The 24875-nt window shown below is 33.4% G+C and overlaps 3 protein-coding genes across 21 annotated transcripts; 1 reads left to right on the top strand and 2 right to left on the bottom strand.

Moving 5' to 3' along the window:
• Positions 1–4856: 4856 nt before the first annotated feature.
• Positions 4857–10094, bottom strand: LOC110615804 (outer envelope pore protein 21, chloroplastic). Of its 3 annotated transcripts, none has more exons than XM_021757925.2 (4): positions 9903–10094; positions 9585–9683; positions 9084–9189; positions 4857–5075 (listed from the first exon to the last, which is right to left on the bottom strand). In XM_021757925.2, exons 1-4 carry the CDS (start codon positions 9978–9980, stop codon positions 5008–5010), a joined length of 351 nt encoding a protein of 116 aa, XP_021613617.1. In that variant the 5' UTR covers positions 9981–10094; the 3' UTR covers positions 4857–5007. The 3 variants fall into 3 exon arrangements, with proteins under 3 accessions (XP_021613617.1, XP_021613618.1, XP_021613615.1); XM_021757926.2 differs by lacking the exon at positions 4857–5075 and adding an exon at positions 8667–9011; XM_021757923.2 differs by lacking the exon at positions 4857–5075 and adding an exon at positions 8667–9024.
• A 291-nt stretch (positions 10095–10385) lies between these two features.
• On the top strand, positions 10386–13238 carry LOC110615802 (protein PLASTID MOVEMENT IMPAIRED 1). Its single transcript, XM_021757914.2, has one exon. The coding sequence runs from the start codon at positions 10459–10461 to the stop codon at positions 13036–13038; it is 2580 nt and encodes an 859-aa protein (XP_021613606.1). The 5' UTR covers positions 10386–10458; the 3' UTR covers positions 13039–13238.
• Positions 13239–13856: 618 nt separating this feature from the next.
• LOC110615803 (pentatricopeptide repeat-containing protein At2g13600) lies at positions 13857–24598 on the bottom strand. Of its 17 annotated transcripts, none has more exons than XR_006350885.1 (7): positions 24414–24597; positions 24268–24321; positions 23817–24153; positions 23507–23665; positions 15140–15210; positions 14571–15046; positions 13857–14225 (listed from the first exon to the last, which is right to left on the bottom strand). XR_006350885.1 is itself a non-coding variant. In XM_021757916.2 (5 exons), the coding sequence occupies exon 1, from the start codon at positions 18829–18831 to the stop codon at positions 16342–16344; it is 2490 nt and encodes an 829-aa protein (XP_021613608.1). In that variant the 5' UTR covers positions 18832–19168; the 3' UTR covers positions 13857–14225; positions 14571–14720; positions 14974–15046; positions 15140–15210; positions 15941–16341. The 17 variants fall into 17 exon arrangements, 7 of the variants coding, with proteins under 7 accessions (XP_021613608.1, XP_043813077.1, XP_043813078.1 ...); XR_006350884.1 differs by having other exon boundaries at positions 24376–24597; XR_006350883.1 differs by lacking the exon at positions 24268–24321 and having other exon boundaries at positions 24376–24597.
• Between the last annotated feature and the right edge of the window lie 277 nt (positions 24599–24875).

Consider the following 24875-nt stretch of genomic DNA (forward strand, 5'->3'; position numbering starts at 1 on the left):
TTAAAGGAATTTCAACAAGAACATCAAAGGGCATGAACTCACCTATGCTCAGAAATGGATAGGAAGCTCTCTCATTTTCGAGCTGAATGCCTCTTATAGGTCGCTGGAGGAACCACCTTCGGCGGCCGAACCTTCGGCGGCCGAACTTGAATGTTCGGCGGCTAAACCTGGGGATTCCACTAAAACTCTTTTATTTCCTTAACACAATTCCAAACGATAAAACCAAAATTTATTTTATAAAAATCTTATTTTACCCTTCTAAGAGATTCCAGCTTCGAGATTTTGAATTCCAACAGGGATTCTGTCGGAAAGTGAGAATTTCGACCCCGGAGTTTAGCCGGGTATTACAAAATAAATTTCCTTTTTAATTCAAACATTCTCCTCCTCGACCCAATCAATCCATAAACTTTCAAAATTCTCAGCTAGATCCTTATTTAATTCAATATCCTGACCGAAAATTCAATAATTTCTTCCAGAGGCTCCAACATTTGGGTAGGTGAATTTTATCCTTTTTATTCAGATTATTACGATATAATTTATCTTATCTACTATTAAATAGTAATTTTTATGATTTGAGAATTAAAATGAGATAAGTTTTAGTTAGACCAATTAATGAGATTCTTTTTTCTTTTGGATTGATAATTTTCATAAATTGATCCAAATAATATTTATAGTTTATTGTGTATTTTTGTTGAGTATGTGTAATTTTGGAAGGTCTAATTATGCCGGAATATTGCCAATTTTTTTTTAAAATATATATATATATTTAAAATTCGCATTTTATATTTTATATTTTCATTTGAGAATATTTTTTTATCACTTAATATATTATTTTTTTTCTTAATTCTAGTGGAGAACCCAGCTTCCAGTATAGATAATAGGGGTGTTCCTGCGATCTAAGTTTATTTTGTCCTCAGTACTGGTGAGTGGATAAATATATAACATTGATACTTTTCTTAAACATATATTTATATATATGCTATTTTATTTATTTAAAATGGGAATGGATAAAACGAATTTATATTTTTTGAATTAATGAAAATTAAATTTAAACCACAGCTGAATAAATAGCCGATTACATTATGTATATGCACTGAACAGATAACACCCTGATGACAGATGATTTATTTTCAGCTTAGCATATATTTATACTGTCTTTGGGATAACGCTTGATATACACACAGCCTTTGGGACGTATGTCAGGTGGTCACCCTCTGGGGTAGCTCTGCACATGTGTATGACCAGTATTTTATTAGCTCTTGAGCCAATATTGTCATCATAGAGTCTAAGATGCCAGTATTGCTTTCAGGTTATCATTATTTTATTTTATCACACCTGCCAGCATGATCCATAGGGAGCATGTTTTGAGTGTATGCTAATTTTATTTATCACATTTATAATTTTTAGATTTATTATTCCAGCATTGATATCTTAACAATTTGCATTCAGTTTAATTTATAATTGAATTAAATTGTATTTATTCAGCTAACCTATTTTAACTAAATATTTGATACTATTAAGTATCTAAACTTTATCTTTTCCCTTTGTTATTTATTTATCCGCTCACTGAGTAGATTGTACTCACTCCTTATACTTTTAATATTACAGATCCTTTTTGGTGATCCACTCCTAGCAGTCTACATCTTCTAATTTTATCCTTTCTTCCACTTCGTCCTCTCAAAGTCTAGTGGACGTTGTAAATTTAGCAGGGCGTCGAAAAGAATCTCACATCGGCAAAACACGAAAAATCAAAATTATATATAATAAATAGATAGCACAAAACTACTAAATAACTTGGATTAACCATCTTGAACAAAGTGGAAAATGGATCCAAAAGTTATTTAGGTCAGTTTGAGCCAGACTATTTCATTATGTGTGTTTTTAGACAGGCTTTTTGAAAGATTGATATTTTTAACTATCTTTTTATCTTTATTTTATTTTTTTATGCATTTAAATGTTATTTCTAGCTTTTGGAGAGAAACCTTTGACTTAAAAATATGAAACTTCAATCTAATAGTTTTTTATTTATTTATTTATGGTCTTGGAGGCTCTGTTTAAATAAGAAAAACTCATATATGAGCTTCAATGGGTCTTCGACTCGGTGGAAATGCAATTTGCTTGATTGCTAGAGAAGACTCGTGGAACTGTAGTCGTAGATAGACTGATCAAAAGGCGCCAGTGCGTTCGCAGAAAAGCTCATCTCCTCCTGTCCTTAATAATGATGTTGTTTTGATTCTCTTTTATTGCTTCTCTCCTTGCTTAATGATGATGATGTTTTAATTCTCTTTTATTGCTTTTCTCCTTGCATGTTGGTTACAAGGGGTTTGGTCTCTATGGTTGTTTTAGTATTCAAGATATCTTTTTCTCCGATTTTTCTAGCTTAATATATTCGGCTGAGAATGTGTTTGGAAGTGACTTTTAATTTATGTCCGGTAGTGATTGCTCTGTAAAAGCGGTGATCCCTACTCTTTAACTTTAATTTTTGTTGAGTTAGGGGTATGATTTGACCTATCTAATCTAGATTGTTTAGCTTTTAGGCCTTGTTTTGTACTTTTGGGTTAAATTATGGGTTTTGAGATTTTTATGTTTATGTAGGCGCACAAATTTCTCATAATTGAGTTAGAGGTCTATAGTATAGACAGACTTCTATACTTATAAATCTTAATGAATCCTTTTATCTCTTAAAAAGTTTGTAAAGGTGCATAATAATAGTGTTGGTACTATTATAACGATTGTGTCGATGATAATGCATAATTACTATTTTACCCCTCGAATAAAATAAGTAACTTGTTTATGAATTCTCATGTTCAATTCTTATCTCTTATGCCTACTGTGAGACTTCTGATTAACTGTTGCCTGTTGGCTTCGTTGTTTACTCATATAATCTTGACTCATCAAGTTGTTCATATTCACAGAATATCGAGTGATCATGAAAACTGACTTAACTTAATGGTGTTCAAACCAACTATTACACGATTTCAATCCAAGCAAGTGCTAAATACTAATCTCTACTAGAATTGATCGGTGTCGCTATTGGCTCACCAAATATATAAGGGTAATTTAGATTATAGTCTCTAGGTAACAAAACCCACAATAATCACTGCTTATTTAATAATAAATAATTTAATTCTGAATTTTTTTTCTAATAAAATAGTCATCAATTTTACTGTTAATTAACTATTAATTGAAAAAGTTAAATCAAATTAAAATACTAAATTATTACAAATACTAAAAATATAAAAATTAAATTATTACAAATTATTAAAATTAAAATAATTAAATTATAATAAAAAAGTGAAATATAAAAGGTCACATTATTCCAGTTTAACATTGAATTGTAACAAAAAAATTATTTTGTTAATTGAATGAAATTTTAGAGACTATATTGTTCTTTATTAAAATAATATGGACTATAGTTGTGAAATAGAAATTTGAATCGAAATTTTTATTTCATGAATTGAGAAAGAAAATCGAATCAAATCAAATCGTAAGATTCACCGAGCGTTCCAAAATTCAATTAAAAATAATATATATTTTAAAAATAAATAAAAAAATATATCATAATAATAAATTTTAATAAATATAAAATTATTATTTATTCAATTAAAAATATTCTTTATAATAGAATAATATGTATAAATTATATTATATATATTTTTTGTTATAAATTATGAAATAGTTATCATTATACGTAAATTGATCAAATAATGTGATCACATATATATTTTTTTGTTATAAATGTAATCAAATAATTAAATAATAAAAAAATAATATATTATAATATAATAAATATAAACTGTTATAACGTAACAAAAAAGAAAAAAATAATAAAAAAGGGAGATATACATTTTTTTTAAGAAAAATAATAAGATTTTAAAAGATTTTTTTAGAAGAAAAATGAATAAAATTTTAAATTTTAAAAATATAAATACTAACAAACTCTTTAAAATAATTAATTATATCGAGTGAAAAATTATTTGATTCATTTTATTCATTATCAATTATTTTCACTTAATCAATTGTTTTTACTTAGTCATAATTTATGTACCTATAAATTATGACATCGTGGAACTGAATTGAGAATCGTATAATTTCGTGCATTTAAGATTTATCCCATAAATTCAAATCGATTTATTAAAAAATATATTCGAATAATAAGATTCGAATAAAGAATCGTAAGATTTTGACAATAGTAATATAGGCTAAATAATAGATTTTGTCATATATTAGAAACTTTGTTATAAATTACCTGATATACAATTACCTTGATTTAAACTGGATTGCCACAAACTTTAGATAGATTAAATAAATTTAAGTTTGAATTTGCAAATATTATTTTTAACTGTTAAAAATTTAAAACAAGGAATGCCACAAACTTTAGATAGATTAAACAAATTTAAGTTTGAATTTGAAAATATTATTTTTAACAGTTTATAAACTGATAAAAATTTAAAACAAGGAATGCTGCTGTACCCATTGCCACTCCTAGAGGAAAGAGAGCATAATGGAAGAATATCAGAATTCAAGTTAAATCTGTATTCCGACTGCATTGGCCATAAAATGATTTACATAAATAGCAAGTCAATTTCTGCTACAACCTCTCTTATGTTTATGATTCGAAACTCCAAGTGAGTTGCAACCACAGAAGTTGACATAATATGTTATAAAATTAGTTTAGATTTCACAAGATTTTATGATCGTTAAAAATTTTATGATCGTTGAAGATTTTATGATCATTAAATAAGATATTTATGAGATTTAAATATAATATTAAATATGACCGTTATGATTTTATTTCAAGATTTTTATAACCATATATAGCGGTCGGTTTTTCCACTATAAAAATAGTATTCGTCTTTACAAATCCCAGAAGAACCTGTTTAAACCTAGAGGATTACAAAATAAATCCTTAAGGACAGTGTTTAACACGACTCAGATTTCATTATTTTACCCTATTTTTCCAACAATCTTAAGGATTTACCTTTACACAAATGGAACAAAATGTTGTCACTGTCTCTGCTTCTGTACTGACATTATCACTGTCTCTGCTTCTACAACTGAATCAAGATCTGTACCTGCTATTGATCCAAAGTTGCATGAAATATGAGCCTATTGTAATAAGGTATGTAGGCATACAATTATCAGTACTCTTTCTAACGATCTCTTTGATAACTACTGTTCCTATAAAGAAGCCAATGAAAAACGGGATCCAATGAAAAACGGGATTCAATGAAATACAAGATTCAATGAAATATGAGATTCAATGAACCTGAAATATACTACTGAGCATGTTGGCTACAAGAGCAAATCTTGTACAAGAAAAGTGCACAAATCAAATAACATGTATGAAAATAAGAAATATGATTACAAACCTAAGTTTAATAATCTCATCTTTAAAAAGAAAAAGATATCGTCTTATATGTGGTAAGTTGGGTCATGATGCACTCCAGTACAGGAAAAGAGTGATAAATGACAATCCTCCTAAACCAAAAGTGAATTTAGTTGAAGGAGATGACATTATTGTTGCGGTCATTTCTCAAACTTTTATTGTAGCTAATGTGTAAGAATGGGTAGTAGATTCTGGTGCTACTAAATATATCTGTACAAACAAAAATGCGTTTACCTCCTACTCTACAGTGGGGGAAGGAGAAGAACATGTATATTTGGGTGATTCAAGGACTGCAAGTGTTCTTGGTAAATGAAAAGTTCTTCTCAAACTCACATCTGACAAGACCTTGGTACTTAATGAGGTACTTCATGTACCTAATATGATAGCTAATTTAATTTCTGTAGCTCTATTGGGAAAGGCTGGGATTAAGGCATCTTTTGGGTCAGACAAAATTATACCAATAAAAAATGAAATTCTTATTGGAAAAGGTTATTGTAATCAGAGACTTTTTGTTCTCAATATTTCTGTAATAACAAATGGACATGCATCTTCTTGTGTTTTCTTACCTGATTCTTTTGATTTATGGCATGCTAAATTAGGACATGTCAGTGCTTTTTATATTAAAAAATGCAATATCTTGGTATAATATCTGGCACTGGTAATATATGTTTAAAAAAATGTGAGATTTGTGTAGAATCTAAGTTAACCAAAAAAATCATATTCAACTACACATAGAGAATCTGAATTGCTTAGTTTAATACACACAGATTTAGGAAATTTAAAATAAACTATGACTAGAAGTGGTAAAAAAAAATTATGTAATTTTTAGTGGTGACTATTCTAGATATACTAAAGTATATTTACTTAGAAATAAAGATGAAACATTTGATATGTTTCAATTATATAAAACTGAATTAGAAAAATAATTAAATAGAAAAATGAAAAGGATTAGATCAGATAGAGGTGGTGAATATGTCTCATTTAATGACTTTTGTGAAAAAGAATGAATAATTCATGAATTTACTCCACCTTATTCACTTGAATCCAATTGAGTAGTGGAAAGAAAAAACTAGAACATCAAAAGAAATGATGAATGCTTTATTAATAAGTTTTTCCTCACCTAATAACCTTTGGGGAGAAACTTTGCTATTTACTTATCATTTACAAAATAGGATACCCTATAAAAAAACTGATAAAACACCCTACAAACTTTGAAAATGTTATATACCTAACTTAAAATATTTAAAAGTGTGGGGTGTCTTATTAAAGTAATTCTTCCTGATCCTAAGAAATAAAAAATAGGTTCAAAAACTTCTGATTGCATATTTATAAGTTATGCTGAAACTTATAAACTCAAGTTTATAAGTTTGTTTTACCTTCTATACATAAACTTGCTTTAGCTTCCTGAGACAAAATTTCTTCTATTAGAGTATTAATTGTTTTAGTTTCTATACATCAACTTGTTATTCATCAAATAGATGTTAAAATAGATTTTTTAAATGGAGACTTGAAAGGAGAAATTTATATGGTACAATCTAATGGTTGTATTATTTCTGGTCAAGAAAATAAATTATGCAAACTTCTTAGATCATTATATGGTTTAAAACAAGCTCCCAAACAGTGGCATGAGAAATTTGATCAAGTTCTGTTCAATGATATTTTACCTCTATTGAAATTGATAAGTGTGTATATACAGCACTCCAAGACTTAGTCTGGTGGAAAGTGCATCCTGTAACCTTGAAAGGTCTAAGGTTCGACTCTCCCAACCCCCTATTTCAAAAAAAAAAAAAAAAGTGTGTATATACAAAACGTATAAATGATGAACTGCTAATTAAAGAAAAATAGAGGTGACTCTGTTGCTCAATCTGAATATGCACAGATCATTGGGAGTCTGTTGCATTTAATGAATTTTTCACCAACACCATTTGTATCAATGCGTTGTGATTGCCAACTGGCAATAGCCATTGCAAAGAATAAAACTTTCAATGATAAGAATAGACATATTCGTCTGAGACATAATGTTATTAAGCCGCTGCTGAAAAATGGAACTATTTCCATTGATTATGTGAAGTCAGAAATGAATTTGGCCGATTCTCTGACTAAATATTTAGAGAGAAAACTAATAGATGAAATATCGAGAGGAATGAGACTTGAACCAATTTGAAATTAACAGTGATGAAAAACCAACCTTTGTGATTGGAGATCCCATGAAAAAGGTTCATATGGGTAATAACAAGTCACTTGTTAATTCTGATAGCACTATTTATTGTTGTCCCTTCCTATGGTGTGAGAAGTGCTATACTGCATTAATGAGAGGATGAGATGAAAGCTCTTAATGATATTCATATCCCTTATGGGTAGTGTATAAATTGCAGTATACACCTGATGATATCACATATATAACTGTGGAGTGGGGCCGCTTCTATGAGATTGTGGCATAATCTCTAGAGCACTTATGAACTACCATGCGCGTACATGGCCTATTAGCGCAAAATAGCGCTGACAACAAGATCTGTAGAGTATTATGAGATTGATGGGATATTAGCATACAAAAAAGAGTTTTTGGTTCATAGAAACAAAAGTTTCACCAATTTCTCTGTATGTTAAATCTTATTAATCTAGGTCTGGTTCATAGTCTAAAAAATACCAGATTCGAAACATATACACTAAATTTTTAAATCCAGCAATGAAAATTCTTTTGAAATCTATGAGGGATTGTTGTAAAATTAGTTTAGATTTCACAAGATTTTATGGTCGTTGAAGATTTTATGGTTATTAAATAAGATATTTATGAGATTTAAATATAATATTAAATATGACCGTTATGATTTTATTTCAAGATTTTTATAATCATATATAGTGGTCGGTTTTTCCACTATAAATAGCATTCGTCTTTGCAAATATAGTATCTCCCAATTTTTCTACTTTCTTTATAAATTATAGATAAATTTTTGTTGTTCTGATCCTGGTAATCAAATCCCAGAAAAACCTGTTTCATGCTGGGGGATTACAAAATAAATCTTTAAAAACAGTTTTCAACATGATTCATGTTTCATTATTTTACCCTATTTTTCCAACATAATATACCCACCGACTCATATATCTTCCATTTTTTATTTAAGGAATCTGTTCATTCTAACTCGTCATCTAAACCGCTAATGATAAACTTCTCTTCTCTTTATCTCATGTGCTGTGTGCATTGGCATCTCCATTCTAGGCACATGGTAAAAAAACAGACTTAAAGATGTTTACAAGAGGAAAATTGATCTTCACTAAATAGAAGCTAAAAGAAAATAAATAAATTTAACTGACTTCGTTTCACATCCAAGAGTGATGGTAACCAAAATGAAGAACAGAATCGAGCACAAAGACATTTGATTCTGGTGCTCTCGCAATATCAGGAGTGACCTTCACCTTTGTTTACTGAAATCTTGCATTCACCTAACTCTAACATAGGAACAACTTTTAATGCACGAGCTAAATAAAAGGTCCAGCCTAAGATATGAGCAAAGCTTTCAAACTTCTCCTGTAGATAACAAGTTTTAAATCAAGAGGCCTTGACATAGTGGCCCTCAAAAAGCCAATTAAGGATCCATGTCTCAAAAGGAGCCAGTTGTTTATTCTGCCCATAAATTCTATGCGTATGTCAGAATTGAAATAGAAACAATCGGCACTGTGCAGTCACACAACTCACCTCCAAAGATATGACGACTCTGAAACAAATCAAATCTTATGTTCCATCTACCATTCATGTCAGCATTGAGGGTCCAATTATTTTCCCTAATCTGCAGGTAAGGCACCTGAAGGCAGAAAAAAGGATTAATAAAACAGCAGCATAAGAAGTTAACCTTAGAATTCAACTGCAAATGAAGAAATTGAAGATAAAGTATGCTAAATGGTGAAAGCTGCAAAGGGTTTCTTTTTTACATGGAAGCTATTATCCCACTAGGTGATCTGCTGCATATAACAACACCCCACCATTCACCCCCACCCACCCGGGATGGAGAGATAAAAAAAGTAGAGCGTGACCTGTATTGACATGTGCAAAGATAATGGGTAGGAATACTACTGAAATAAACTATATAGAGCAAGTTGAGAGCCTTTGTCATGGGGAGAATATGAGGATGACGAGTTATAGCAAAGCATAAGAAACACAATTCTAGACCTTAAGCACCAGTGATAAGAGGAAATATACCTTTTCAACCACTTCATATCCAATTTTGAACCTAACATCTTGGTCTTTCTGAAAATTAATTATGCTCCATGAAAATTCTGCAGCTCCTTTTGACTTCCTCTGTCAACAACATACCAGAAGATATTAATTGCACAAGGAAGTTAGAAAAAACAGAATAGATTATAAATTTTTCGTTGTCCAGCATTTTAAATTCATTAAGAATATGAAAGACAAACTGTAGACAGCCAAGCTAAAATGATTGGAGCCACAATGAACAATCCTTATATAAACCAATTACATTTCCAAGAAGTTTCACCAGGAACCAAATAAAACACTAACCTTTTTCAATAATACCAGAAGAACAACGCACACGGCCAAGCCAGCTTCGACACCAACGGCTCTCCCCTCATGAGTCATGATCGACACTTCCCACTTTCGGTTCTTGGACTGGCACTTTCAGGCTAATTAGGTCAGTACTGCTGCTTGGAGATAACACCAGAGCTATAACTAATGGACTTCTCCTTCAGAATGGACACAGATTTGGGCTGGAAACAAAGCGTGGGCTTAGGTAATCTCCAAACACAAAAGGTCCAGCAATTGAAAATCGAAGTGAGCCTGAAATTCAAGAGCGTCATTATCAGAAATTAATAACAGGACAGAGAATGAACTCTTTTCTCTTATCCTCGGCCGCTGGATGGTGTTGTGAAGGCATGCACTTCACCACACAACAATCTATCTTCCATGGCAATTTCTCCACCTCAAAACCTTCCAAACATGTGATATGAAATGACTCCTCTTATCCTCTCTCATTCATCTCCTACCTTCTCTCTTCTGCAACCCCAGCAAGCATCATTAACCACCTGTTACTTGCTACACCTGCTTCTTCTTTTACGTGATGGACGCAGCAGAAAACTCATCCCGGAGGAATTCCAATACTCAGCTTTTGGAAGAGCTTGAAGCGCTCAGCCAATCTCTCTATCAAACCCACACTACCACCAACCGAAGAACTGCCTCACTCGCACTTCCTCGAACTTCTGTTCCCTCACTTGCTTCCGTCGATGAGACCACCTCAATCAAAGTTTATGATAAGTCCACCTCCAGACCCCGCTCCCGGCGCTTGTCCTTGTCGCCATGGCGTTCTCGGCCAAAGCCTGATGATGATGACGCGAAGACAAAGCCATCTAATCAACCCAGCGCCAAGAAGCTTGATGAAACAGCTACTTCAAACGAGAAGAAAGGAATTTGGAACTGGAAGCCAATACGTGCTCTTTCTCGTATTGGGATGCAGAAACTGAGCTGTTTGTTCTCGGTTGAAGTGGTCGCCATTCAAAGTCTTCCAGCTTCGATGAACGGTCTCCGGCTTTCCGTTTGCATTAGGAAGAAAGAAACCAAGGATGGTACTGTTCACACGATGCCATCAAGGGTCTCACAAGGAGCTGCCGATTTTGAAGAGACCCTGTTTGTAAAGTGTAATGTGTACTGCACTCCAGGCAATGGAAATCAGCTGAAATTCGAGCCACGGCCGTTTTGGATTTATGCATTTGCAGTTGATGCTGGAGAGCTTGATTTCGGGAGAGGAACTGTTGATTTGAGTCAGCTCATTCAGGAATCTATGGAGAAGAATCAAGAAGGTACTCGGATTCGGCAGTGGGACACAAGCTTCAACCTTTCTGGAAAGGCTAAAGGAGGAGAACTTGTTCTCAAGTTGGGATTTCAGATTATGGAGAAGGATGGAGGGGTTGATATTTACAGTCAAGCTGACAAATTGAAGCCAAGTAAATCCAGAAATTTCACATCGTCTTTTGGCCGTAAACAGTCTAAAACATCATTCAGTATTCCTAGTCCAAGGATGACAAGTCGAAGCGAAGCTTGGACTCCTTCTCAGACAAAATCAGCAGCAGATCTTCAAGGAATAGATGACTTGAATCTTGATGAGCTAGGCCCAGTTCCTTCCTCACCTCCCCCAGTTCAGAAATCACAAGTACCAGAACCAAAGATTGAAGAACTTGAATTCCCAGAATTTGATGTTGTGGACAAAGGAGTTGAGATTCAAGACAAAGAAGAGTCTGAAGTAAATGTTGAAACAAAGTCTGCATCATCAATTGAGATTGTCAAGGAGATGGTGCATGATCAGGTACATCTTACCAGATTAAACGAGCTTGATTCAATTGCTCAGCAGATAAAAGCACTTGAATCTATGATGGGAGAAGAAAAAATAGTTCGAATAGAAGATGAAATTGAATCACAAAAACTGGATGCAGATGAAGAGACTGTAACAAGAGAATTTCTTCAGATGCTTGAGGCTGAAGAGATTAACACATACAAATTCAATCGACCTGAAATTCCACCTATTCAGCTTGGTGAAACTGATGATTCCGCAGATTCTGAGTCCAAAGTGTATCTGTCTGATCTTGGCAAGGGCTTAGGCTGTGTAGTGCAAACAAGAAATGGAGGATACTTAGCATCCATGAATCCTCTAGATACTGTTGTCGTGAGGAAAGACACTCCAAAATTAGCCATGCAGATATCAAAACCCATTATTATTCCAACACATAAATCCATGAGTGGGTTTGAATTATTTCAGAAAATGGCAGCCATTGGTTTTGAGGAACTCAGCTCTCAAATCTTATCATTGATGCCCATGGATGAACTGATTGGGAAGACTGCAGAACAGATAGCTTTTGAAGGCATAGCTTCTGCAATCATCCAAGGGAGAAACAAAGAAGTTGCTAGCTCCAGTGCTGCTCGTACCATTACTTCCGTAAAAAACATGGGAAATGCTATTAATACAGGCCGGAAAGGGAGGATTTTAACAGGAATTTGGAATGTAGATGAAAATCCATTGACAGCAGAGGAAATTTTGGCTTTCTCGTTACAGAAGCTTGAGGCAATGTCAGTTGAGGGGTTGAAAATTCAGGCAGAAATTGCAGAGGAAGATGCTCCATTTGAAGTTTCTCCACTCAATGGAAAGACGAGCACAAGTGGTGAGAGAGAAAACAATAATCTTTTGGCATCCGCTATTCCACTTGAGGACTGGATAAAAAATTACAGCCCATCTACTTCGGATGGTGAGTCCGGGGACCCTGCAACAATCACAGTAGCAGTGGTTGTCCAGCTACGGGATCCCTTGAGGCGATATGAGGCAGTTGGAGGTCCTGTGGTAGCACTTATACAAGCAACCAGCACTGATGACAAAGAAGACAATTATAATGAGGAAAAAAAATTCAAAGTGACAAGTTTACATGTTGGAGGTTTGAAGCTAAGAAAAGGAGGAAAGAGGAACATGTGGGATGCAGAGAGGCAGAGGCTGACTGCAATGCAGTGGCTGGTGGCTTATGGACCGGGAAAGGGAGGAAAAAGAGGGAAACATGTGTTGGCAAAGAGGCAAGATCTGTTGTGGAGCACTTCCTCAAGAATAATGGCTGACATGTGGCTCAAACCAATGAGAAATCCAGACGTAAAGTTTACAGGCTAAAGTCTCGGTGAATTTGTTCCTATATTGTATTCACAGCACTGCTGGAGCATGCAGGCAATAGCAAAACCCCACCTCAAAGGTTTATATAAGATTTGTTGCAGTTGTAAGTAGAGTAAGTTCATCATTGCATTAGATTTTGTTGCAGTTGTAAGCACAAAGTTCAGTCTATTCATAATGGAAATACGGTTCCCAGACTCCAATACTTCAATCATTCACCACTGAAGTCCAGTGGCATAAATACTACATATATCATTTAAATATAATGAAAAAAAGCTTTTAATTTCATAATCTTCAACAACAGTTATCTCCATAAGAGAAAGATCTTTCTTGAAATCAAGGAATTCATGTCCATCTCCAAGTATAGTATTCCTCGATGGAAAAAAGGGAATCCACCGGATTATCAAGTGTTAATCATTGCGCTGATGACCCACAGTAAGTTTCTTGCTATTATTGCTTCAAGAACCAGTAGAACTAACTGCACCGCAGCTTCTTGTATCTTCAATCTTATTATGAATGTCATCTTCTAGATTACATTGATGAAATATAGGTTGAATGGGCAGAGGGATCTCAACTGAGAACTTCGGAATTAGATTGTGGTAGTATTTATATTTGACGAGTTAACTCCAATTTCGATGGTTATATTTTGTTGGACTAAAATTTTTCATGATTATGATAATTGTAATTTTTAACCTCACTTGGAGAGATGAACTTGTTTAAACCAATGCATACTCATCTAACAAGATGCACATGCTTGCATTTGCATGCCCAGAATTAAAACAATAACTAACAGTTGGATAATATTTGTTTAAGTTTGAATATAAATCAGAACTTGTTTAATGAATAAAACCAAAACACAGAATGTAATTACATTTCTCAAAATTAACCACAAGCTACAATAATGTCAAAGCTGCAACAATCAGTCAATCAGAATGAGCATCTCAAAGACTATAAAACTATGGGTGGGAGAACTGGCAATAGATGACTTTCGCTGATTGACAAGTTATGCGTCTGGTGAAGAAGAAAAGCTTTTCCAAACAAAAAAATCGTTATACTATGTTGCACTTGCCACAACAGAAGAACAAATTTCATATACCATGTGATTCTTCATGTAACCGAAATTGAGCTCACTTTTCTTCAGGTGGCAGTACTTGCAAAAGTTCAATGTTCAACTCAAATGTACTTCCTGGCTGCATTTCAGATGAAATAATATAATGAGTTGTGACTGAAATGTTATCTACCATTACCAAATTAGCAATAAGTGCCACTATATAAGCATCTGATTATGGAATAGGATTTTACTGGGATTTCATTCATTCCCTTTTGGCCATAGCCAGCCTCGGGGGGAACGATTACGGTCCTCAGCATAGAAAGAAAAAATGACGCCAGAAAAGCTAGTTAAGACATAAGAATGATTGCAGAGATTTAACACAATTCAGAAGCATGATTGCAGAGATTTAACACAATTCAGAAGCTAAAAGAAAAGGCACCTGTTAATGGAGCTTATAATTACAAAAAGGAAGAGATACTATCACCTTTCCTCCTACTTTCATGCCTTCTGTTACTGAGTACATTGCAGCTGGAGGTTTTGGGCCTGCCTGTGTAGAGAATAGACCATTTGGTTTGTCAACAAATTCTTGCTTCCGTTCTTTGCCTGGAGGTGCTCCAACTTTGAATTCATATGGCTAATTAAGGCATGAGAAAATGAGCATCAGTATCTACATTATTCAGTTGAAAGTTCATGCTAACATGTGGGGAAAATGGCATTTGATTGGACTGAACAGAATATGGACTCCATGAAGCACTTGGACCATTGACAGTGAATTTAGCCTAACAGGAGGTGAGATTAGGTAAATTCTTATCTCAACATATAAGAACACACGTAGAGATGCTAATATTTTGATGGTTTAAGGGACACAATGACCTGAGCAATTATACCATTTCCAGCCAAAAGCTTAGATTCTCGACTTCACACAGCTGTTATAGCCCTATAGATGCAGTCAAAGTGCACCTGCGATGGAAAAGGCAAGAAAAATTGTTTAGCCTAAAAGCAAGAAAGATGGAGAATATTTTATTTTTAAGTTTTGTTTCAATTGCAGTGAACCTGAACTGTTGATCCTTTCTCAGCTACCGGACCCTTTCCCTCGACCACATCATAATATTTCAATCCATCAGCTGTGCAGTCAATGGAAACAAAGCAAAAACAAACTTTTAATTTCAAAATCCAAAAAGCCAGTGTCTATCAGAAAGCTGCAACTTCATAGTTCAAGCATCTATGAGTATGTCAGTGTCCAAAGGTTGGCTGAATCCTAATTTTCATGTGGATATGTCAAGATTCATGTTCCCTTTCTGCAATTTTTAGTGTAGGCAACTTCTCACATGATTAGACTGACAAGCTCATTCCTGGTTAACCAGCGGGGCCTAAGACTAAGGCTGCTCCAAGGTAGCCACGGACCTGGCTTCCTATTTAAATAATCTCTGCTTAAGCATAAATAAGACAAGCATTTTCATGTAGTCTCTCCCTTCTTGAATTGGATTTTGATACCATGTATATTCATTTTGAAATTTCCGAAACAAGCACATGAAGCACAAAATAGACAAATTGTACTCAAACCATTAATCCTTGCCCCTAAAATTTCAAATTTTAACCTTCCAAATCATAATTAGAGGGAAAAATTCATAGTAGAGAAAGCCAAAATCCTCTGAGGTCAATTAAATGTTGGCATTCAAGAATGTGAGATTGTGACGTAAGCATCAAGAAAATATTCGGACACACAGAAGTAGCAAACTTCCAAACAAACTTCTCCTCAAAGGACTCGAAGTTTATTAAAAAAAAATGCAGAAGGGAAGCGTAAAAGCATGATAATTGAAAGATTAGAGATGAAGGGAGTAATGGGTAACTAACGAGTGGTGAGATAGTCTTCAAGAGGGATGACCTTCTTGTTGCGTCTCTCTCAGGCCTCTGATAATGGAGGTAGCAAAACAAGACTAAAAGGCAATGAAGATATCAAAATCGCACATCTTCTTGAAGTGGCTATTGAGGGCAGCTGTTTAGAAGGTTCTTGCGTTTGTTTTCCACTGAATTTTGAAGCTATCTGCAGCTGATTAACGGTTAGAAGCCATGGCCATTGGAACCCTATACGGTTACAAGCAGAAACGGATGCAGGAAATTATTTCAGGGGCCCAATTTAGTTCATGTAAATCTCCAAGTATAGTATTCCTCGATGTAAAAAAGGGAATCCACCGGATTAACAAGTGTTAATCATCGCGCTGATGACCCACAGTATGTTTCTTGCTATTATTTCTTCAAGAACCAGTAGAACTAACTGCACAGCAGCTTCTTGTATCTTCAATCTTATTATGAATGTCATCTAAAATTGCATAAATGTCATTGATCTGAGGGTGATTGGCCTCATCCACCGTGAATATATGCACCCTGTTATTAACTTCTATCCAGCTACAACTGGGATTCATCTGGATCCTTTTCTCTCTCATCAGTTTTCTCACATTTGCAACACCTTCTAATTTGCCACATTCTGAATATACATGTGCCAGAAGCATATAACTTCCAGATTTATCTACATTCAATTCAAGCAAGTTCCTTACTGCTAATTCTGCTAATTTTGGGTTGCAATGTATCTTGCAAGCACCAAGTAGTGCTCCCCAAACATCAGCATTAGGCTTAAAAGGCATTTCATCAATCAAATCTTTAGCCTGCTCTAGCAACCCAGCCCGGCCAAGTAGGTCTACCATGCATGCAAAATGTTCATGCGCTGGAAGGATGCCATAATCTTTAGTCATGGACTCAAAGTAGTGCTTCCCTTCTGTTACTAGCCCTGAATAGCTACAACCTGATAAAAGAGATACATAGCTTATTGAATCAGGCGTATATCCCATCTTTAACATATTCTGGAAAATCTCTATCACAATCCTACCTTGACCATTTTGAGCATACCCAGACATCATTGAATTCCAAGATACCAAATCTTTCATACTTATGGAATCAAAAACTTTCCGTGCATTTTCAATTTGTCCACATTTTGAATACATGGTTATAACGCTATTTGCAACAGAAACATCAGAACCAAACCCAAATTTCTCAGCTTGAGCTATGATTTGGGTTCCAAGCTTCAACATTGCTAAATCAGCACAACCACTGATTAAAGTTGCAAAAGTGGCGTCATCTGGTATAATGCATTCCTTTTGCATCTGTAAATAAAATTTAAGACCACGTTCCCAAAATCCATGTTGAAGATACATACTTATCATGGAGTTCCAAGTTATAACATTCCGCCCTAGCATTTCATCAAAACAAGCCTGGGCTTTTTCAACATCACCTACTTGAGAGAATGCAGTGATCATAGATGTCCAGGAAATTATATTGCTGACTGACATCATTTCAAATGCATAATTTGCCTCCTGACAATCACCACACTTTGAGTACATTTTAATAAGAGCGTTCCCCACAGAAACAAAGGAATCCATTCCGGCCTTAATTGTAAGTGCATGAAGTTGTTTGCCAACAGAAATATTGTTTGGAAATGAACAAACCTTAAGAACTGTGGTAAGAGTAAACTCATCCAAGGCAACAGGAACCTTTCTCATTTGGTTAAATAGTACAAGTGCTTCTCCTTCAAGCCCGCACTGTGCAACTCCTCCAATCAAAGAAGTCCATGTAACTGAATTATGCTCTGTTAAACTGTTAAATGCTCGCCTAGCAAACTCTAAATTTCCACATTTTGCATACATATCAATCAAACCATTACCCACATAAACATCAATAATACTTTCTGTTCGAACAATCCGAGCATGCAAGTGAGTACCCCATTCCAGATAACAAAAGGTTGCGCATGTACTAAGCACACAAGCATATGTCTTGGAATTGGGTCTAAAACCTTGAGTCCACATCTCAACAAACATAGTAAGAGTTGGAACACCAAATCCACGTCGAGACAAGATTGAAATCATTGTATTCCAAGAAACACTGTCACGTTCTGGCATTTGGTTGAACATGTTAAGAGCCTTTCCAACCCCATAAAATTTGGAATAACCGTAAATCATACTATTGAAGCAAAACAGATTTGGATTTGGGATCCTCAAAAACACTAGCTCTGCATAGCTTGCCGCATCACACTTAATATACATATCCATAATAGAAGTTTCGATCGATGTATCATTTCCAAAATTAATTTTCTCCACAAGCCCATGTAACTGAAAAGCCAATTTGATATAACCAAGAGCACCACAAGCCTTCATGGCACAAGAAAATGACAGCAGATTGGTGAAACTAGTAAAATCTCGAATCAGCGAGATAAACACCCCTAGAGCTTCCTCGGGCTTCCCATTTCGGAAATAGCCCGACATCATAGAGTTCCACGAAATAGAGTCTTTGTCTGGCATTTCATCAAACAACTCCTTCGCATCCCTTATTCGACCCATGCTACCCAACCCACTAATCATCGTGTTGTAGGTAACAACATTGCGAAACCCCATCTCAGCAAAAACCCGGAAAGCATCATTTATTAAACCACAATTGAAGTACATGTTCAAAAGATGGTTCTGAAGGAAAACGGAAAAATCTAATCCTGAAGAGATAAGTTGCCCATGAAGTTTTTGAGCTATGGGTATCGATCCACGTTCTTTTATTGCTCTGTAGAAGCTCTGAGTGAGTCTCATGTAAGAAGATTGTTGAGCAGACGCAGGGTTTTGTTGATTGGAGAAGGAACGAAGAGGAAGAAACTGGTGGGAGCGTGAGAATTGATAAATTATCAAGCGCCATGGGAGCTTGGTGATCATCCGAAATAGAAGATTTCATTTCCTTATGCGTTGTGTAAGGAATTGATTACCCATTTTTTAAAACAAAAAACAAGAAGAAAGCCCATATGTCATCGTTTCCTGTCTCCTCAAATCAGGGAAAAGGATGGACCATGCAGAAGGGTTCATTGAAGTCAAAAGGAAAATCCCCGTCACTGGTCCTGTACAAGAGTCAAGAGGCGACAAGAAGCAACACTTCTGCGTTCAGTAGCTTTTGAAGCTTAGCAGATGGAGAACCGTCTATAATTTGCAAAAATTCTATCATTGTGAAAATTATTAAAAATTTCTAATATTGCATAAAATATATTATGATGCATAAAAAATATAATATAACATGAAAACATAATTTTATATATTATTAACAAAATTAATAATATATCATCATTTTTAATAAATTTATTATATATTATTACATTCTAACATAAATACAAACACTTTAGATTTAGATTGTGCTATTTCTGTTTTTACCGCATAAAGTTGTTTGCGTTGAAAGCCCGATCGAATCTGAGTTTTAAAAAATTCAAACTCAGTTTATTAAAAAATTTTATAAATTTAAATTTAATCTCAATTAAAAAATTAAATATTATAATTAAATTTAATTCGAATTACGAATCTAATTAAAATTCAAACTTAAAAATTCAATTAAAAATTTTATTTAAATTAATAACAAACCTAATTTAAGTTCAAACTCGATTAAAAAATTCATTAATAAAATTTAATTAATTTAAATTTTTAAATATTAAAATTTTAAATTAAAAGTGTAAAGAGGTTTTAATAAAATTAAATATAATTTAATTAAAATCTACGGTAACTAAATTTTTAATTTAAAATACAATAGAAAATGAAATCTTTATTTATGGAAGAATTTTACTCCCATCTCTATAAATTTCAAATGTGGAATGAGATATTATTTCAATATTTTTCAGTATCTCATATACCTCATATATAAAATAATGCTTAGTAGTTTTATGAAAATAGATTTATGGTCTAACAGTTAATAAAAGATGATTTTTTTTAAAAGTTTTGAATTCTATTTCCATCGATAATAAATAATTAAAAAATTTTTTATTATTTAAATTTTAATATTTAAATCTTTTATTTTTTATTATTTAAATTTTAATATTTAAATATTTATTTATAACATTAAATAATATTTATTATTCAAATACTAATTATAAACTTTTCATTAATTATATAAAATTAACCACATAATACTAAATTTAATAATTATTTATTTAAATATTTATATTACATGAAAAATTAATTGAAATATATAATAAATATATAAATTTATATATAAAGAGTGTATCTAGATGAAAGAGATAGAGAGATTCCTTTTAAATTACAGAATTTTAATTAAATCAGTATAATTTTATTATTAGTATCAATATACATTTTTATATAAAATTTATTAATATATTATTATTGATTATTTATAGATTATCATTTCATTATTCATATATTATTATTTATTTTTATTTAAATATATAATTTATATTAAATTATTTTATTATATAAAAAATACTATACATATAATATAAATACAAAATATTACATAAAATAAATATATTAATATAAATATAATCAATTTAAATTATATAATTATATATATACGGTATACTCAAATTTTATCAATATAATAAATTAATTTATATTTAAATTATATAAAAAATTTAATTTATAAAATTAAGCGAATAATATTAAATAGAAAAATAATCATACAAATATATATAAACATAAGAAAGTAATATATATAAACATAAGAAAGTAATAATAACAATAGTTTATTAAGAGATTTAATAGTTTAAAATGACTGTCTACACATATAGTAAAAAATAAATATATAAATTAATAATATAATTATATAATTAAGAAATACAAATATAAAAACTAACAATTCATATGGTAAATAGATTAAGTGGCAAGAGGTGTAATCAAATCGAATCGAGTCTCGTCTCTTAACGAGTCTACTCGATGAATCTTAACGAGTCTACTCGACAAATCTTAACGAGCCTCTTAACAAGTCCATTCACAAGCCTCTTAACAAGTCCATTCACGAGTCTCTTAACGAGTCCGTTCGGAGTCTGTTCACAAGTCTCTTAACGAGTGAACTCACGAATCTTAACAAACCGAATACTATACAGCTCAAGTTTGGCTCGTTTAATAAATGAGTCTAAAAATTAAGTTCGAGTTCGGCTCGTTTAGAAATCGGATCGAGCTTTTATCGAGCTGAGTCTCGAATAGCTCACGAATAACTGGATTCCTTTACGGCCCTAACCAATTGTATAAACGGTGACATACAATTGACTTCATTCATACACCTGCAATAAACAATAACAGGTAAAAATACACCTGCAATAAACAATAACAGGTAAAATTTAGAATTTTTCAAATTGAGATAAAATAGATTAAAAAGGAAACCTTTGAGAGTTATCATTATAGAAAAAATTGAATCTAATAAACCACCAAGAATGAGAATAACAATCTCAAATTACCGAGAACTAACAAGAAAAAGAGGCACAATCCAGAAAAGAGCACAAGTATGTGATTAAGATTGCAGACTTGTGGTTTTGGTTTAAGAATCGAACTGATTAATGCCCTTATAGAGAATTCTAGAAAGGGATATGAAACTAAATTCAAACATCTCTCACCATCACATTCTCTCTTCCTAAAACCAAACCACCAAACCACCGGATCTATCCAGTATGGTTTGGTTCATGTGTCCACTGCAATCAGATCAAGATTAAGGATTTAATTTCATTTATCAATTCAATTTGTTGTGATAGAAAATAATGATAGTAGCAATTGGTAAAAGAACAAAATTATAGCTTTATAATGATACAACCTTCAATAAGAACATGAAGAATAGTCTTCAAGGCAAAAGCTTATACTCATTCATAGATCAATTCTATAGCAATTACTAAAGTGGAAAAATTTTTGAAACTCAGAAATAGCAGCACTTGTCTATAATGCAATGTAAACATATAAAATAGTGCAGATCATACCTGTGAGATTAGAAAAAGATTAAAAAAATTGTATTATTTTAATTTAGAAATATCAATTGGTATGAAAAGACCAAAAAAAGCATAAAAATAGACACGTTTCTGGTTTGGGAACACAAGAACTTAATCCAATTCTGAACCATCTTAGTCCAATTCTGAACCATCACTTTAACCCACAAATAATCTCAGAAAAAAATTCTTCAGTCCCCACAGTAGCAGCAAGTGCTGCTGGCACAGCAGTTTCTGCAAGTGCAGCAAATGCTGTTGTGCACAGTGCACTTGCTGCAAGTGCAGCAAATGCTGTTGTGCACAGTGCACTTGCTGCAAGTGCAGCAAATGCTGTTGTGCACAGTGCACTTGCTGCAAGTGCAGTAAAAGCAAGCTGCACTTGCTATGGATTACAAATAGGAGAGAAGAAGATGCTCAACTTGGAGCATGTTAAGGCACTTGAGAAGAGCTTTGAGATGGGGAACAAGCATGAGCCTGAGAGGAAAATGTAGTTGGCCAAGGCCTTAGGACTTTAGCCGAGGCAGATAACTATATGGTTTCAAGATAGGAGAGCTAGGTCGAAGACTTTAAATTTTAAGTGCAAGTGCAGCAGCAAGCTTGCGACATTGCTGCTGTGCAAGTGCAGCTTGCTGATGCACTTGCTGGCAGCAATGCTGCAGTGCACAACCGCAGTGCAATTTCTGCAAGTGCACTATGCACTGCAGCATTGCTGCACTTGCAGCACTGCTGCTGTGCAAGTGCACTTGCTGCACTAGAACTCTATTCCTTAAAATGAGGCAATACAAACCATAATGAGTGGAAAATAAAGAAAGGGATCTTGCAGCACCTATCTAACACGTGAGGACCAAAGACAAATGACAGGTACAACCAAAATCAGACACTAAATACAATCAGAAAAGGCCAGAGAAAGATGCCAATTTCTCAAATACATGGCAATGCCACTCATAATGTCCATATACTAAAGATGTCAATTGTTTGATCTGGTGGTTTTAAATCCTAGTTTTACTTTAATAATGTCCATGTACTAAACACATAAACACTAACCAAGAGAATTTGGAACTGATTTTCTTCTAACATACTTTGATAAAGTCCATATAATTGAAACATAAACACTTAGACCAAAGAACATGGATCTGATAATCTAGTAATTATGGCGAAGAGTCAAATCAAGCTAAGAGGATATGCTAAAAAGTGTATGATTTCAAGCACCAAAGGCCTCATAACCACATTAGTTAACATGTCATGATCGCAACAAGAACAATATAAATCTTAAGTATGAAAGCAAGTGTTGTATTAATACTATGCTGCAGTGGGTGCTCCATGCATGATTAAAATCCAATTCTAGTTCTGCAAGTTATAAAAATTAACAAAAAACCCAAAATAATAAAATCTTCCATCTAGATTTGAAGCTGTATTATCCTTCAGCATTGCAAGTAATGGATTAAAACAATTTGCCACAATTTCTTTATCTTATCTCCATGAAGCCAATTATTTAACTTATTAAATACAATTGCTTTAATATACCAATGAAATTGGATAATAAATCATTGCATTAGGGTTTAAATGGAGGAAATGCCATTGGACAAGCAAGAATATCAAGCAAGATATGCATATAAAAAGGGCCTTGCAGAGATAGTTATACTTACAAAATCAGTAAGGGTATCTTTATTGTTGCATCTAGTCCCAAAAAGTGAAATTATTGCCTTCCTCGATTAGAGGAGCACTCTGAGTTGTTGTAATTCTTCACTTGAAGGTGGTCCTCCTCCCAAATTTCCATTTGCTACTTGAATTGGTGATTTCACCGCCTGGAAAGGAGTGGCAGCCGAATTGTCGATTTCATTGATTACCAGAAACAAAAATTTATCACAATTTTATTTTTTCCATTCAACTTTGAGAAGCAAAAAAAAAATTAAGAAATAAATTAGAGTGAAAAAGAAAATGAATAGATCCAAAGACCTGGTAGCTGCCGAGAGCAGTATAAGTCGCAACAAAGGAATTCGTGGGTTTGAAGCCGGGAAGATTAATAGGATCTTGGTTTGCGTCTTCATTGGCTGATAGTGTGAAAATGAGGGAAAAGCACAAGAAAATCGACAAAAGGGCGGATAGCAATTTGAGAAAGGGAAGAGGAAGAGGAGTTGCTAGGGCTTCGAAAGTTGGAGGCGTGTTGGAGATGGATTTGTGTTAATGGTGATCCGTTGGAGGTGACGTCAAGTTGTGGAGGCGTTTGAAGATGAGTGAAACTACAAATCTGATTTGAAGAAGAAGGCTATGGCTTGTGGGGCTGGTTTAGGGGCTGCAACAAAGAAAATTGGGTGTGAGAAGAGGCCAACCCTGAGAGAGATTATGCCACAATTCAACAAATCCAACCCCATATTCAGAAGCCCAACCCTGAGAGAGGTTATGCCACCTGGAAAACCAAACTCAATTCTTTTTCTACAGTTGTCGCCACTCTCTTCATCACCTTCATGACCATAAAAATTAGAGAATAAGAAAAAAGAATTAGCAGTCAACTCACCAACAACCAAAAAACCCTAAAAATCACTATGAAAGCACCGCGCAAATAGGGCAATGCGACAAAGCACGGTTTTGCAGAGCTTATGGGAGCAGATATCACTGGACAAAGCAACAGAGTCCCTAGCTGCCATCATCATCATAAAGCAAAAATCCTATTTGAGCAACGACGATCAAAATTCAGAAACAAAACCCACATAACAAATAGAATCTTTTTTTTGAAATGGACCAAATAGAATCTAAATGTTTTTAAAAACAAATATTTGATTAAATTTATATTTTTTTGAAATGGCGGAAGCCAATTTGATTAAATTTATATTAACATTGATTATTAATAGCATAAAATATTAAATTTATACTAACGTTATTTTATCAAAAATTAAATTCCAACTCTCAAGATAAATGTTTACAATAGTGTTCCACTCTTAAGGCACAATGTTAAGAGGTGTTTAGTTATAAAAAATATATTTATTTTTTAAAAAATATTTCCTTAATTTTCAAAAA

Source organism: Manihot esculenta, chromosome 5 (assembly GCF_001659605.2).
Source record: "Manihot esculenta cultivar AM560-2 chromosome 5, M.esculenta_v8, whole genome shotgun sequence".
NCBI classification, from domain to species: domain Eukaryota; kingdom Viridiplantae; phylum Streptophyta; class Magnoliopsida; order Malpighiales; family Euphorbiaceae; genus Manihot; species Manihot esculenta.

Bases quoted from the DNA above. Each gene is read 5' to 3' on its own strand.
- LOC110615804 (XM_021757923.2), bottom strand. From the start codon at position 9,980: ATGACTCATGAGGGGAGAGCCGTTGGTGTCGAAGCTGGCTTGGCCGTG. The intron at 9,684-9,902 runs GTTAGTGTTTTA...TGTTGTTGACAG, and splicing joins TTCTGGTATTATTGAAAAAG to AGGAAGTCAAAAGGAGCTGC. The intron at 9,190-9,584 runs GTATATTTCCTC...TTCTGCCTTCAG, and splicing joins GATATGAAGTGGTTGAAAAG to GTGCCTTACCTGCAGATTAG.
- LOC110615802 (XM_021757914.2), top strand. From the start codon at position 10,459: ATGGACGCAGCAGAAAACTCATCCCGGAGGAATTCCAATACTCAGCTT.
- LOC110615803 (XM_043957144.1), bottom strand. From the start codon at position 18,831: ATGATCACCAAGCTCCCATGGCGCTTGATAATTTATCAATTCTCACGC.